Here is a 15,407-nt window from a genome sequence, read left to right as displayed (position 1 = left end):
TGATAAAGGATAGGGATGAAAGAAATAAAATACACATGCATTTCCTGAAGTCCTTTCTGAATTTGATAACAAAAGTGTTCTGGTGAACAATGAGAAAAAGGCCTACATGCACCTCACATCAATGTTATCTGCAGAAAGCATGGAGTTGGATAAATCTGGAAGCTCTTGGAAGCTCTTGAAAACACAGCACAAAGAGTAAAATCATTTTTCCAAGTACTGCAAGGCTTTGCCTACACTGAGCAAGAAAGGAGTCTTTGTTGTGGTGATTTACAACTTTGTGTAGAGTAAGAAATCTCATGCAATTGGGGAAAATTAAGTTTTATGTGCTGCAACTGAAGATTACCTGTGGGGAATCACACACAAATAAATGTACTCCTGTCTCTATCTCTGATAAAGCAGTGAAATGAAGAATGAAAGCAAATGCCAAGAAAATGTTTTGATTCAATTGCTTGTAAAAGGAACCAAGGCATACACACTCAAGCAGACATTAGTACTAAAGGGTTGTGATAAACAGCCTTTGCCCTGTGTGTACTATATATAGGAAAGAGACATTTTTGACTACATATTCTTCTGGCTCCTGCTTCCCAGATACAAGACAGAGAAGGATTGCTGGATGATTAAACTGATTAAACTGAAAGAGGGTAGTTTTAGATTAGCTATAAGGAATAAATTTTTTACATTGAGGATGGTGAGACACTGGAACAGGTTGCCCAGAAAAGTTGTGGATGCCCCATCCCTGAAAGTGTTTAAGGCCAGGCTGGATGAGGCTTTGAGTAATCTGATCTAGTGGAAAGCATCCCTGTCCATGGCAGGGGGTTGGAACTAGATGATCTTTAAGGTCCCTTCCAACCCAAACCATTCTATGATTCCATGATTCTATGATTCTATGATGTGGTACAGGGCATTTGCAACAGAATAATGTCCCATGGGGCTGTATAGTCAGACATTGCGTGTGTGGAGCTCCTGCTACAGCTGGCTACAGAGCAGAGTTTCTGATTATGGTGCAGAGTTGCAGCACCAGCTCCGGGGTCACACTGTGTGTTTCACTGGGAGCAACCAACATAAAAGAATATCAGTCATGAAGTCACAGAAGCTGCTGTGTCACTGGGGAGATGTATTTGGGCTTTGGGTTCACTATTTGCCAATCAGAGTGAAAACGTCAGGACATGACGTGCTGCTGTTTCACCCAAGTCCCTAAAGGGACAGTTCTGTGATGTTTCTTTGAAACAGGAGATGAGCTACATGTGTTTGAGACAGGCAGCAGCACACCAGGATACATGAATTGTCCATGTGACAGGGAGACAGGGCTTCTTATCTATGCACATGGACGGATGAAAAAAAAGGAGTTGTTCTGAAAGAGACATAACTTGCCAGCCTGAGTTTCTGTCTTGTAGTTGCCTTATCCTGTAGTTATTACGGTGTAAATTCTACTTCAAATTACTTGCACTTTTAAAGTGCCTTCTTCCCACATAGATGTGCTGATGCCTGATATAACAGCACAGCTCTCTTTTTCTTCAGTGGGAGCACAGCTTTGCATCCTTCACTCTATGCAGTGACCAATTACTTTCAAATGGTTTTTATGTGAGGTTGTCTTACCTTGGAGACCTTTATACTTCTGTCATATTTGGTAAAAGGTGGATAACGACTTGGGACGGCTTTAGGAAGCAGTGGCTGCTGCACGTGACATAATCATACACATTTCAGTTGTGTGGGAAGCCTGACCAGCAACTGAAAGCTCTGAAAGCCTGTCTGTAAGACACAAAAATGTGTTTTCTGTGCTATAGGATGATGTAATTGGGTTCACAACCCTCCCCTCTCATCTTGTGGAAGAAAAATCTGACAAGGCTGAACTGTGACAAATTCCCTCGGCTCCACAAATTCTTGACTGAAAATGGCAGCATTCAGCCTCACACTCACGGCATGACTGACTGCCCCTCGCCTAGAGGAACCATTTGCAGCCTTCTTTGGAGAACCCGAGATGTTAAAATATGATTGGGTACAAGGCTGAGGTCAGAGTCAGATGTCTCTCCACTGACTTGCCAACAGCTGCAGTCAAGGGGTTCATTGAACTTTCTGGCTATCAAACTAGAAAATGCTATTTGTTCGACTTCCCGAGTTTGATTTCTGGTTTAGGGTAAAGGACACGTACCCAGCGCTGTTGAGTCGTGCAGAGAAGCAGCTAGTACCCTTTCCTCTCGTACGCTCATCTAAAGCTGGATTCACGCTCTGGTTTCTGTCAAAGCCTGCTCTGCTGTGGGTGTCACTGCTAGATAAGAGGTCTGCCATTTCCTCAGTGCCACTGAGCTTTGAGCAGATCTCTTAGGATGCTCAGGCACATGTGTCACATTACTGCCATAAAGTACAATGACTGTCAGTATTAGTCACTTTTATGACATCCATATGCAAATGCTGTTTATGTTAGTATGCTACAACTGGAAGGAATTTGGAAAACCACTGCTCTAGGCCATGCTGTTTGAGTTGTGAGATGGTAAAATTAATGGGCTAGTAAAAAATCTGCACAGTAGGAAATCTTTCTGAAAGCGCAGAACACTGTTGGTTGGTTTTTTTTTCTGTTTGTGGAATTACTCAAGCTCAAATATTTTCCTAACACATTCCTTTCTGAAAATGGCCTGTCCTGGATTGCACCTACATTCTGTAGGCAGAGAGACAAGTTGTCCTGAGGAAAATGAATTTTTGCAAACTGTGACCACAGCATGTGATGCAGTAACACAGAGACATTTGTTAATAATACTTTTATTATTTTTGCCATTAAATGCTGAAGAACTCCCACCACAGATCAGAACTCCATTGTGAGAAGCATTACGTAAACACAGAGTAACAAGACAGCACTTGGCCCAAAGAAAGTACAATTTGAGATGAGGACCAGAGACAATGTGTAGATATAGACAAAATATACAATGAAGCAGTCTTATCAGCAAAATGGACAGAGGATTTTGCACACCATAAATCTTCTGTAGGCATCACAGCCAAGAACAACCTTACAGAGGAGTCTGGAGGAGCAATGCTGATGCAGATGTCTGGATGTTCTTGAAGTATTTGTCACAACAGTGAAAAACAAAGCACTATGGAAGAAAATGAGGATTTGAAAAAAATGACAAAAAGTGATTGGCAATGCTGGCTGATCAAAGACGGATTGATCTTTCAGTAGTAAATAAAATACAATAGGTAAAGACATAAATGAATACTCAAAGGTTTGCAAGTAAGGGCAAGTTGAATGGGCTCTACAGGACAGAAAAGGGGTTCAGAGAGAAAGAAAAATGTGTCAGCTAATGAGAATTCCAGATGGTCATGAAGGAGGCAGGTCTCCATTTGCCAAGGATGCAAAAAGTATGTAGCCTTAATCAGGATATGAGATGATGAGAGTTTGATCTTTGTGAATGCTCAGCAATCAGGTTGGCCAAAGACTGGGTAGGACTAGTTCAGCCACATGGATGAATGGAGCCAGGTGTGAGGATGTGATTCCTATCAACAAGGTCTTTATCGCTTGTCTTAAAAGCACATCGATCCCTCTGTAACCAGTGATAAAATGGGAGCAGTAACACACCTAACTCTGACTGTGTGCTGCACTGAAACCTCAGATTTGTGTTGAGAGAGTTGCACTATGCAAAAGCAGACAGATATGTCACTGGAGTGGTGTGGAGCTGCCTTTGCTATGATCTTAAACTCAGCCCTCAGGAGCAACCAGAGAAGATGCTGAGGCCATTATTTCTGCCCTCCAAGGGAAGACATGCAGTCCTTCTTTGTGTGCTAGGAAAACAAAAGAGAAAGGAAACAAGAGGGAAACATGCCTGTGAATTCCTTACTCTACTGCTAAGGTAGAAGCAGATAAGAGAAAAGGCATCAAGGAGATGACCATGAGTAAACATGCCAGTGAGCTTTACTTCTCCCATCAACAGCATGGCAGGCAGGACTTGAACCAGGAGTGCTCTCCCTCCTTCTGCAGGGTTGCTTTCTTCTTGAGAAACAGTAACACAAGGCAGAGCTGCCTTTTCCTTCAGTGCCCTCCCCTTAGGCACAGGGCAATAGGAGGATATCTCCAGCATGAGCTGACCATTGCCTGAATACTCTGGCATCTCTCCTACTTTCTCCCAAGGTTTCCAGAAAAATTCTGTTATGGAAAAATTCTATTATGGAAGCTTCTCTCATGAAATTTCCTGTCAATTTGATTCAATTGTGTCTAAACAGATTGGAAGACTTCAAAGTCAGATTTAGAGCAGGACACTCTCTCCAGCCTTACTTCAACTAAGTCTAATATTATTAACCTTGTTTATGGAGTACCTAGTGCTGCTTTGTCATAAAATTATAGCTTAATAAAATAATTAGATAAATTGAGGGACAACCAGGAGGTAGAGGAGGTTGATTGCACAAAGCCCCATGTTCCTCACCTCACCATTTTGACGTGATGGCTTAGGGTGCAGTTCAACAGCAGCATCGACTGCAGAGTATCTGTGGGTGAGGGTTGCTGCCCCAGTCATATTTTCCCGCAGTGAGTGTAAGATGCTACATGTCCTCCTTTTCCGTCTTCCCACTTTCTGCCCTGTATCAGCATGGATGTTCATGTGGCTATGCAGTAAATGGGATGATGGAACAGATATAACTGAGGCAAAAAAGCAACAACAACTTAAATGAGCAGCTTTCAACGGGGTGAGCTCCCTGATCCATCTCAGCAGGCAGTCACATGTCTGCTAGTCTTGGAATAAGGATGGCAGAAAGAAAGTGTTGTCACAGACGAGGTAATAGCAGGACAATCCCTTTGGTAGCAGCCCTTGCTTTTGTCAGAGTAAAATAATGCCAGTATCACACCCAAAAATGTTGCAGCAGAACTCAAAATAAACAATGGTTGATCTGTTTTGTAAAGGAACAATGTAAGCAAAAACAAGGACTGGTACATAATTTCTTCTACAGGACAGACTAAACACAAAGGGGTAAGCCTTCAAGAATCCTGTGTGTTCTAGAGAAAATCTGGAAAAGATGGAGATCCCCAAATTAATTCTATCTCCCTCTGTTTCTGATTTTTGTTTTTAATTTGCTTCTACTGATTCCTCCTCTAGTCTTTTAAACTTGGTTTTCTCAATGTTCAGCTCTAACACCTAACAAAATGTTAGGGGATTTCAGACTTCAACCATCTGGTTTTGACATAGCTAATGACACTTTTAGGCTAAAAATCAACTTCACATGTTATTTCTGCTGTTTGAAGCATGCATTCAGCACACACATGCACTCCTGGGTCTCTTTGTGCCTAAAATACAGACAGTTCAACCATTCCAGGAATTGCCACAGTAAGAAGTAAGGAAAGAGGTAAAAACAGTTCATAGCTTCATCCTATCAGGAAACTATCATTCTTGAAACTACTCCTCTTTGAAGGCTTAAAGGATCAAGCTTAACCACATTTTATGACTCTTCACCATGGCAGAATAATATTTAAGTAACATGCTATCTTCTGAAAACAGAGACCAGAGGGGAATCTAACAGGCGCCCCCCAGCACATCATTTACAGTGTCACTGACATTAGCTGTCCATCCTGTCCCTCTGATGGAGGTCATCCCACCCACCACAGGCACAGCAAAGGACAGTGTGTGCTTCAAACCTCCTCCAGGACCTTTCGCAGGCTGGGATTTTAATACCGGGCTCACTTTTCCTCGGCAGTAGCAGTACCAGTGCTGTGGCTGGCACATGGAAGCATTTTACTCTCTGCTCGGACAGCTGTGGCTGACAGCAAAGGGCCAGAGAAGACAGCCAGTTTGCCAGAGGCATCTCCCCAAACCCTTGCACCTTCCCTCTGTGGCTACATTTGGATTGAAGATTTCTACTCGCAGAGTTTTACAGCACCAGGAAAGCTCCCCAGGAAGGAAGCTAATTAAGATGTGCAACATAAGACTAACAAGGACACTAGGAAACAAAATAAACAATGCGTGTGTGAGAAATAATGAAATCCTCCAGAATTTTATTTTTAATTAACTGCTAGACAAACGGTGTATCTATTGACATATAGCTTCTTAATATACATTCATGCAGTGCTCTAGGTAAGTGAGACTGAAATATACTTGCTTTTCAAAAGGAAAAAGATCCCAGGAATTCAGCAGTGCTGAAGCAATGATTAGAAGCTGTCAGAGGTGATCAATGGACCGAAAAGACAAAAGCCCTGTTCTAGTGCCTCCTCTAGAGAGAGCGGATTACTGATGATGTGCTCTAGAGCTGCCCCAGGGCCCTGAGATAGCAGGTGCCCTCAATGGGGAATGCTAATTTCTAGCTCTTGGAAACCTGTGCCGTTGCTGAAATATTTCACTCCAATGGCTGCATGTTATGAGGAAATTCCCAAACATTTGTTGTCAATCATACAGGCAAAACCTAACCTTCAGTAACATGCTATCTATTTAGTTGGTCCTTCTGAGCAGATACAAGGCCAAAAGGACTGATGCTTTGCTTGACCTATTTTGCCACTTAAAACATTGCAGGATCACATGAGCATCTACCTTTTTTTCCCTTTTTTTTTTTGTGAGAGGGACTTCCTCAACACCATGGCAGGCCTCAGCTATCACAGGAGCAGAACAAGGAGGTAATGAAGAGTAAAAAGTGAACCTAAACCTCTTCAAGATTTGCTGTATGTATGTGTAAGCATTGCCAAAAGCTTATTCATTCAGGGCACCTCGTTGCTTCGGAAAGATGTCGGTTTAAAGGTTCCATAGCAAAATCAGAACAAATCTTGACAGATATATGACAGACAGGTACTTTTGAAAATTGATAGCATCAAAGAAGTGACTCCATTGTAGATGCTTTTTGCTGGTGAAATGGCAGGTTTTATGTGCAATGAACATTGTGGGCCTCTCCTTCTCATGGCATGCGGAGCATAGACTCACGGCCTGAGCAACCACAGAAGATGGGGTCCAGGACTAGCTCCCCTTTGCTTTAGACCAGAGCTGGCACCCTGGCCTTCCTCTCCCAGTCAATGAAGAGAAACAAGGAGGTTCATCTGACATGTTTTAGATGTCTCCACTAAGTGGCAATACCTATTTCTCTCCCTATAAACATCTAGTTGCTGATGGTAAGGAAGAATACAGAAAATTAGATCAGATGTAGACATCTATCTGCTGTTGGTCAGATGAACTATACCTAGAGACCCACAAGGCCTTGCAAATGATTTGGAAGAGTACCTCCCAGTTCAAAAGCACCACTGGGGGCAAAACTGTTGTTCTGTTGCCGCTACTGCTGCTTTTTGGTGTGACTCACCCACAGGACTGCATGTCAGCAGATGTCTCTTCACTTACCATCCAACTGAAAATTTAGAAGTTTAAAAGAGAGAGTGGAAAAAAAGATGAAATGACAGTAAAGAGAAAGAAAACACTAAAATGAAGGAAAATATCAAGCAAGATACAACAGTATCTTGTGAAGATATTTTGTTCTCTCTGTCCAGGGAAGTTGGGGACTCATCACTAGTGATTGTCTTGTAACAAAAGCAACCCTGGTACCATAACAGGAGAACATCATAAACTTTGAGACAGAATGTAGAAATAACAGAAACAAGACAGAATTGCACCCAGCACCAGAAAACATGTATTCAAGCACAAGTATAGTTCAGGAGAGTTGGAGGTAAAGGGAAGCACTGTGTGCTGGTAGCATGGGGAAGTGGCAACACATGCAAAACCCAGCAGGTGAGACCCCAGTCAGTTTGTACGGGAAGGATGACAAACAGGATTTTGCAGGGGAAGTGCTGGAAATCCTTGAGGGTACTGTGGCTAGAGATCAAAGTCTTGTTATCAGATCAAGAGCAAAAGTCATTCCATCTTACTTAGGCACCTAACTTGCACTTCAATTTTGGCATCTAGGAGGCAGCGCTTCAAAAATGCCCCAAATTGATATAAAAACAATATATATGCTTTTAAAAAACTCAGCAAATGGGTTTAGTTGCCAAGGTTGTGTGCTTAAGTGGGTTGGGCTGGAAACCTTCTATAAATTACCCTAGAGAGTTATTTTTACAAAATAAAATCTAGGAAATTCAGATGTTACTCATAACAGGGGCTGGCGGGGAAGATTTCCCTGAATGTGACAGCTGGCAAATTTCTGGTTCAACAGTCCCTGAAACAAGAAGAGGTGATAACAGTTTGGATGTGGTTTTGATTAATAGAAAGATTGGTCATAACATATAAATCTAAATAGCTTAATTATTAGTTCATTCATGTGAAAGTAGACAGGAGGACCAGCAAGAGAAGACCTGTAACTAAAACTGTCATGACTGTCTGGGCTGCAGGATGACTCAAATGTGACAGCACGCCCACCTATCTCTGTATGCAGGCTTCCCCTCTGTGGCGCCCACCCAAGATGAACTTTGGAGGAACGTGCTCCCCAGCGCAGAAACCAGAAAGCAACCCTGCATTGACCTGTCCAAACACAGCCTGAGAGGACTGAGTGATTAGAAAAGGTCTACAGAGCTGAGGAGCCAATCTATCATAGGGGAAACCTGACATTTAAGTCAAAAGGTGACAATGCAGCTCAATTTTATATCCTGAAGATGGAGGAAAGTCTTCTAGAATCAGCTAGAAGGATGCTAGAAATTAACAGAAAACTTAAAAGAAACTACTCAAGAGTAAAAAAAATTTTTTTTCCCCCAAAGTCATGTTAATTTACATTTTAGGTACAAAATTAAAACAAAGAGCAAAAGGTTCTTTATTTATATAAGCAGAAGGGAAAAAAAGAAATTGAGCTGTTGTGCAAAAAAAGATGGTCCAGAGATTAAAACTATATGTGTGTGCATATATATATTATTATATATTGTATATTTAATCTTCTCCCTTCTGAGTGCTAATAACCTTTGTTTTCCTGACTGGCATCATAGTTATTTAAGTTCTTTAAATTATTTTATTTAGTATGTGTGTGACAATACTTTAAATCAGTAAGTTTTATTCAGGAATTGATGTTGAAGTAGTAGCAGATGTACAGGTTCTTACTGAGGTCCCTCTTGCAGCCTGCAAAACAACTTCTGCATGTTTTAGCTTGAATGTGAAACATGGGAACTGTATTTTGTGCTCCATTTACATAGAAATCTGATACCAAAAAGTATCCTGGAATATTCTACCGTATTCTATGCAAGAGGAAAACAAGTAGGACTAACTTTTTAGAAACTACAAAGGTGCAGGAATGAAAGTCTTAAAACAATGTAATTACAAAATTTGAAAATGCATATCAATAAAGCTTTTCAACAGAAATTAGCTGAACACCTCTTAGAGCTTACATTATCGTCAGCTTTACAAGGTTCTTATTCCATTTTTATCTGACACACAAAAGGAGAGAGAACAGAAAAAGTCAATTCTGATGATAATGGGCATAATTCTTAACTCATTAGCGTTACACCTACTTACTACAGGGATGAACTTGCTCCTCTGAGATTTAGTAAGTCGGCTTTTCTAAAATCATCTACATTAGTTTCCTTTTACCCACCTTTCAAAAGGCTCAATTTTTATAAGCATTAAATGATACTAGCAAGGCTAAAATGAACCATTTTGACAGTCCTTAAAAACAGAGATTGTGTGTTCTTTTTGCAAAGGGTACCGAACAAATGTCTAATGCTTCTTTTTTGGGAAGAATTTCATAAAGGATACTCTGGAAGGTGCAGAGTATGCTGCTACAGAGACCACACATACATAAATGATGGGTCGGTCATCAAAGTTGAATTCATTATGAAAGTCCCGTAGGGACCCATCTGTCCTGCAGCTGAAGGGAGGAACCAAACAAATTGAGGAGTGAGAAAACATAGACAAGAAGTGGGCAGGGAAATAATTATTTGTTGATGTTGTTGAAAATGGTCAAAATAGCTATTAGAGCTAGAAATACACACACGCACACATCTGAGTTTTCAAGAATATAACTGTGCTGACTGACACTGGGGATACAAGAATATTTGATAATGGCTAACATGGGATTCTTCATATAGAGAAAAAAATACAAAATCTGCCATCCAGACTGGGGGCCACACTGCCAGGAGAACGCCGAAGAATCACAAAGTCAAGCAGGTCTATAGGCTGGGCTACGGGAAAGGCTTTGCTTTCCTCAGAGTGGTTCCCTGCATCTCCTCTTGCAACCTGCCAGGTCATCAGACTAACTGAACACACACCCACACACACTAAACTCAACCATTTGCATTCATTTGCAGGCTAACTAAAAGTTACCCTCAGAAAAGTACATAGTTACACAGTCAAGGGCAAGCTCAGCTGGGTAGGTGAGTCTCTGTGACACTATTCAATGACCACAGCTGGGACCCTGGTAAATGTGCTCAGGTTCCCCTCTATGGGTTAAGAGGCTTAGGACGATTGGTAGATTCAGCCGTACAGCACAAAATCGTTAAATGTGGTGCTCTGCTCTGCAAAGCTGATTTTGGAATCAAAAGTCATTGTTTTCTGTAAGAAATGCATTTGGCTTTGGATTTAGTTTTTGTTTGTTTGTCTTGTTTTGGCTGAACTCTTTTAAAATGCTGCCTTGCAAGAATTCTTTTCCCCTAGGTCTCCGGGGAGTCTTGTGGATCTGTGCCGCAGGGCACTGAGACCATCGGCTCTGCCCATTCTCCTCCTCCCTCTTTCTCCTAGACCTCCTTTCCACCTTTTTCTCTTTTTGACTGTGAAGAACAGGAGAAGATTCCCATTACCCTGCTTCATTGCTCTGTAAAAAGAATTTTAAAACTCCTAATATTACTTAATCACAGCTTTCAGAGCCCCTGCTGCCATAAAACATTATAACAATGGGTTGGCACTTCATCAATTGTAATTTGCTGATATTACAGTCACAGTAGCGCTCAACATAATTGCCTTGCTCTACCTCTGACTCGTAAGGCTTCTTGATCTCGGTCAATACTTCTTCGCACTGGAGGCTGCAGTCAGAAATTTTGATCTAACAGCCCAGTTTTTTGAATTTCCCATTCCTGCCCATCTGAGCAGGATGTGTCTCTCCAAATACCCGGCACACCATTGCCCTCAAATTTCATTCCCAGACACTTAAATCTATTAGGACACATTTTATTCTTCATTATTCTCAATTTTACACATAGCAGCACAACACTTACAACTTCCAAATAGAGATAATAACAGCAGTTATTAAGACTGAAGGAGTTAGCTTGAAGACAGTAAAATAAAAGAAATGTAGTTAGGACTTTGAATTCCTTGCAGTTCCAAAACTCCTCCCAGCAAGAATACAACTTCAAACCATATGGATTATTAATAAGATGTTTATTTCAGGACAGAAGGCACCTTGAGAATCAATTTGATTATGTTGTGTTTTTCCGTAGACAAATTAAAACATAAATTATCAGCCCAAATGACTTCTACTGGAGATGAAGGACAGCAACAAAATAAGAAAAAAAATAGTGCAAATTCTCCCTGACAGAACATATTGTCTGTGACTTGTTCTGTAAAAGTCACCATTGTGAGCTGCAAATATTTATTCCTTATACAACTGTAGCTTCTCTGAGGTTGGGACAGAAGTGACACTACAGAGGCAGGAAAAAGCCTCTGCAGAGAGCTGTCAGACACAGCAGGCATGCCAGCATCCTTGCTGGACACTTGTAGGAATAAAGCATAAAATCCATGCCGTGTTACACTTATATGGCTATACAGACAACCACTCATAATGCTGAGATACAGACTTTCTAAAACACTGCAGGGAGCAGAAATATTTCGATGTCTTTGGCCAGTTTTTTGTGCCACTGCTTTGTGACACCACGGTCTTGCTCTAAAAGTTGCCCTCGCAGGCACAGAATCCTTTATAGAAGCGGATCCCTCTCAAATTCAGTAAGCACAGGGTGGAAAGATGAAGGAACCTCGGGAGACATTGCAGGCGCTCACATGGGCCAGCTGACAAGCCCAAGTGCTGGGAGGCCAGTAGGGTCCTGACGAGAAATTTGGTGATGGGCCAAGAGAGGCTGTGGTACACCCCTCCTTCTCATCCCGCTGTGGCTTATGCGTGCAGATGCTTTGTAACATGGCATTTGCAAAAGCCTCCCTTGCAAGCATCTGCGTGACGGGTATGGGAGAACATTTTCAGGATGAAGTCTCATCAAAGGAGGACCACAACAAGAATTATATCCCCTGTTTGTAGCTCTGGCGTGCTCAGCTCTAAGATCCTTGAAGTGATCGGCTTGTTTTCTAATGCTCTGGCTGCCATAGCAAGGGTAAGAGAGGTCTGGGCTGTGGGAGCAGCTGAGAATGTTAGAGCATTGCTGTTAGACATGGGCTCCAGGCTGGAATTTCCTTCACCCAGAGTGCAGGGCTTTGGATGCCATGCGAAATCCCATGCACTTTGACCATCAGTTCACACAAGTGGAAGGCTACCGTGAGAGTTAAGCTTTGCTTATTCTGCACGTTTTGCCAAGATTTTGAAAACCGCTTAATGGACTTGGACAGACTCAAGGAGCGTTTTTAGATTCAAGTACTGCTTGTTTAATGGATTTATTTTATAAACATTGGCATTGAGATTTTCAAAACTTCTTTGGGATTTGGCCTGCTGATTCCTCTTAATTTTTAATGTAAAGTAACATCTGAAGCTGGCAACAGCGACATAATTGTAAAACTCCAATAGTTGCATAAGCTCATCTCATATTCAGAACAAGGCCCCCATCCACCAGGACATGGATGAAACAGGCGGCTGATGTTTCTGTCTGGAGAATCATTTCCCTTTGGCTTCAAAAACCATGGCACAAATACTATGTCCCTGTCACCCGACTATCTTATTTGAAAAGGCCTTTCAAGCCTCCAGATTTCAAATTTACACGGATAAAATATATGTGAGTGCATATATATGCAAATACATGCATAAGTATATATAGTTGTATTTATTTTATATACGTGTGTGTCTGTGTATGAATGTATATATATGTACACACACATTCCTACATGTGTTCCTCTCCCTTGCCTAGCTGTTAGCATCCCTTTAGAAACTTCCAGTATTGCTGTTCTGGCTCTGCACAGCGCCACCTCAAGCTCCTCCACTGCCAACTGGGACATCTAGTTCTTGGAGAACTTTAGTGAGACATCATTGCGCATGTTCCCAATGCGCATGTTCCTCAGAGGCTTCGAGCCCTTCACCCTAAGAGTGCAGTAACTAAGAGGAACAGATACCCGGGGGTGGGAGAGGGATCAGCATGCTGTATGATGCGTAGGCAGTGCAAGCACTTCCAGTTTGCAGGCAAAACTAGAGCTGAGGAAAGGTGGTGGAGTGCAACAGTGGCTGGCTGTGTGAAGGTCCCCAGTTCACTCTTTCTGCAGCAGAACAGTCACATCACTTTCCCCAGGGACAAGAAAGAGAAGGGAAAAAGGATGAAATCTAGGAGAAACCCAGCTCTCTCATTTAATCACAACAAACTCAAAATGTCTTACGTGTTCAGAATAGAAGAAAACTAGTCATTAAATTATGTGAGGCAGCTGGTTTCCCAATAACAGCTCCTACACATTCTGGTTTTAATATTATTGTTCTTGTCAACTGTGGGAACGCAATGTATATTAATGATGGTTTATTCCAAATTGGTCATTGTCGGAGTTAATAATTAGGTAGTCAGGCACTAATTATCTCTATTTTGTCTCAAATCATTAACTAAGAAATCTGGAGAAGTAATTTCGGGGGCATGCATCAGAGCTGCACGCAGTAGGACGTTTCACTCCAGAGAGCGGCACCAGCCTACGCCTGGGAGCAGAGTCAGGGCGATATTGCTCCGAGTACTGGGTGCAGAATGGTAGAAACTCAAAAAAAATACATGTGTGGTGCTCATCTGTTCTTTGCACTTCAGATTCACTCATGAAGGAGGAAAGCTCCCCAAAGGCATTACCTGGCACCTGGACAACAGAGCATCTCCAGCGGGGCTACCACGGGCCACCATAGCTCACTGCAGCTCTTCTACTAAACAGCATCCAGAATGGGCACCAGCTGGAGGGCGTGCAGCAGTGGGAAGAGGTGGCACAATGGGTCTACTCAGAGGATGTGAAGTCTCAGTGTTTACTCTGAAATAAGCCTCCCATGGAAATGACTGCAGGAAAATGCTCAGGACAGAGAATGAGAGAACTTGGGCATACAGTTGGAGCTGCCCAGGCTCCTGCTGGGGCAAGGGATGCCAACCTTTGAAGGTTTGTGCTTTCAGGGCATGGTTGTGTGTGCACCTCTCCTCAGGTGCGTGCAATCACTCGCCTCTATTTTCGCTATATATTGTGGAGATTACACCAGAAATGCTACATGGGAAGCCTTGAACAGTAGTTCAGAACATACATTTTGCTGGCTATTTTAAATTGAATCAAGTGTATCCTCACAGTGCTTTAGGGGACAGCAACAAAAATTTCCCTTTTCAGTTATTCTGGTATAATTTGTCCTTCTCATTGAAGAATTTTCAAGGTTATCCTGCCCTAGTGGGCACAAAAAGCCCCATGAGATGTCAAGACCAGCACCCACCACCATCTTTTATGAACTTACCTCAACGTAGAGGATAGGGAAAATGCCAATCTTGTCACCCAGCATTCCTTCTGCCCAGTTGTCATCTACCCTCCTGATGACTGTTAAAATTTCATCCTAAAATCAGAGATACACAAAATACATGATCAGATATTTTCAGTAGAAAGACATCAGTTTTTATTACCCATATGACAGCTTAGGGAGAGACGACACAGAGGAGACCATAAGCCAGTTAAAAATGTTCCCTGAATCCTGGTCCAGCAGCATCCCTGGACTAGCATCCCACTCCAGGCATGCCATCCAAAGTGCATGGAAGAGCCCCATGGACTGGTGCAGCTCACGCCGGCTGCCAGTAGCTCCAGGGGCCTGGGGACAGCAGGCAGGAACAGGTAACTCCTGGCTTCATTGCAGGGACAGGGAGACTGTTTGACCAGGAGATCAAATCCAAAAGAGAAAACTCTTTAACACGAAGCTGCCTCTGTGCATCTGAGAGCCCACTGTGGTGCCTGGCTTCTCCAGAAGTTAATTCAAAGGGAAGCACCAGTAGAGCACAGGTAGTCCTGGAAACACTTCCAGTAAGCAGCACAGGGTAGAATACAAGGTTCTCAGCAACTAGCTTACGCTGCTGATGTACTGATTGTCAGTTTTCCTTTTTTAAAAAAATATTAGGAGGTAAAACTGTAAAGCAGGTAAAAAGCTAAGGATAACATAACAAAGTTGCATTCAGCTGTCGGATCAGCTTCAGTTTAGGTACAAGTTTGTTTTCAAAAACTAACAGCATTTTAATATTATAGTTAATCTAAAGAATCGTACAAAAAGCTCAATTGAAGATGAACTTTTTTGATGGTTATAAACCAGGAGATTAAGCAAATTGCAAATAATATTCATATTGCTCAAAGTTTCTCTTGATAGAGTTAAAATCTAACACATACCAGTCATTACAAAAGCTCAGGTGACTAAAACCAAACCCT

At 42.1% G+C, this 15,407-nt stretch overlaps 1 protein-coding gene across 2 annotated transcripts in view; it reads right to left on the bottom strand.

The window, feature by feature from the left end:
* The window catches only part of SH3RF3 (SH3 domain containing ring finger 3), a 255,155-nt gene that overhangs the window by 67,621 nt on the left and 172,127 nt on the right, over positions 1–15,407 (bottom strand). For both annotated transcript variants that reach the window (XM_086610626.1, XM_086610618.1), the window contains one exon: positions 14,458–14,553. In XM_086610626.1, the coding sequence (XP_086466752.1) occupies positions 14,458–14,553 (96 nt within the window). The remainder of the gene's footprint in view (positions 1–14,457; positions 14,554–15,407) is intronic.

Source organism: Tauraco erythrolophus, chromosome 1 (assembly GCF_009769465.1).
Source record: "Tauraco erythrolophus isolate bTauEry1 chromosome 1, bTauEry1.pri, whole genome shotgun sequence".
NCBI lineage: Eukaryota > Metazoa > Chordata > Aves > Musophagiformes > Musophagidae > Tauraco > Tauraco erythrolophus.
The sequence above is the reverse complement of the archived record's forward strand: the minus strand, read 5'-3'. Positions and strand labels throughout refer to the sequence as shown.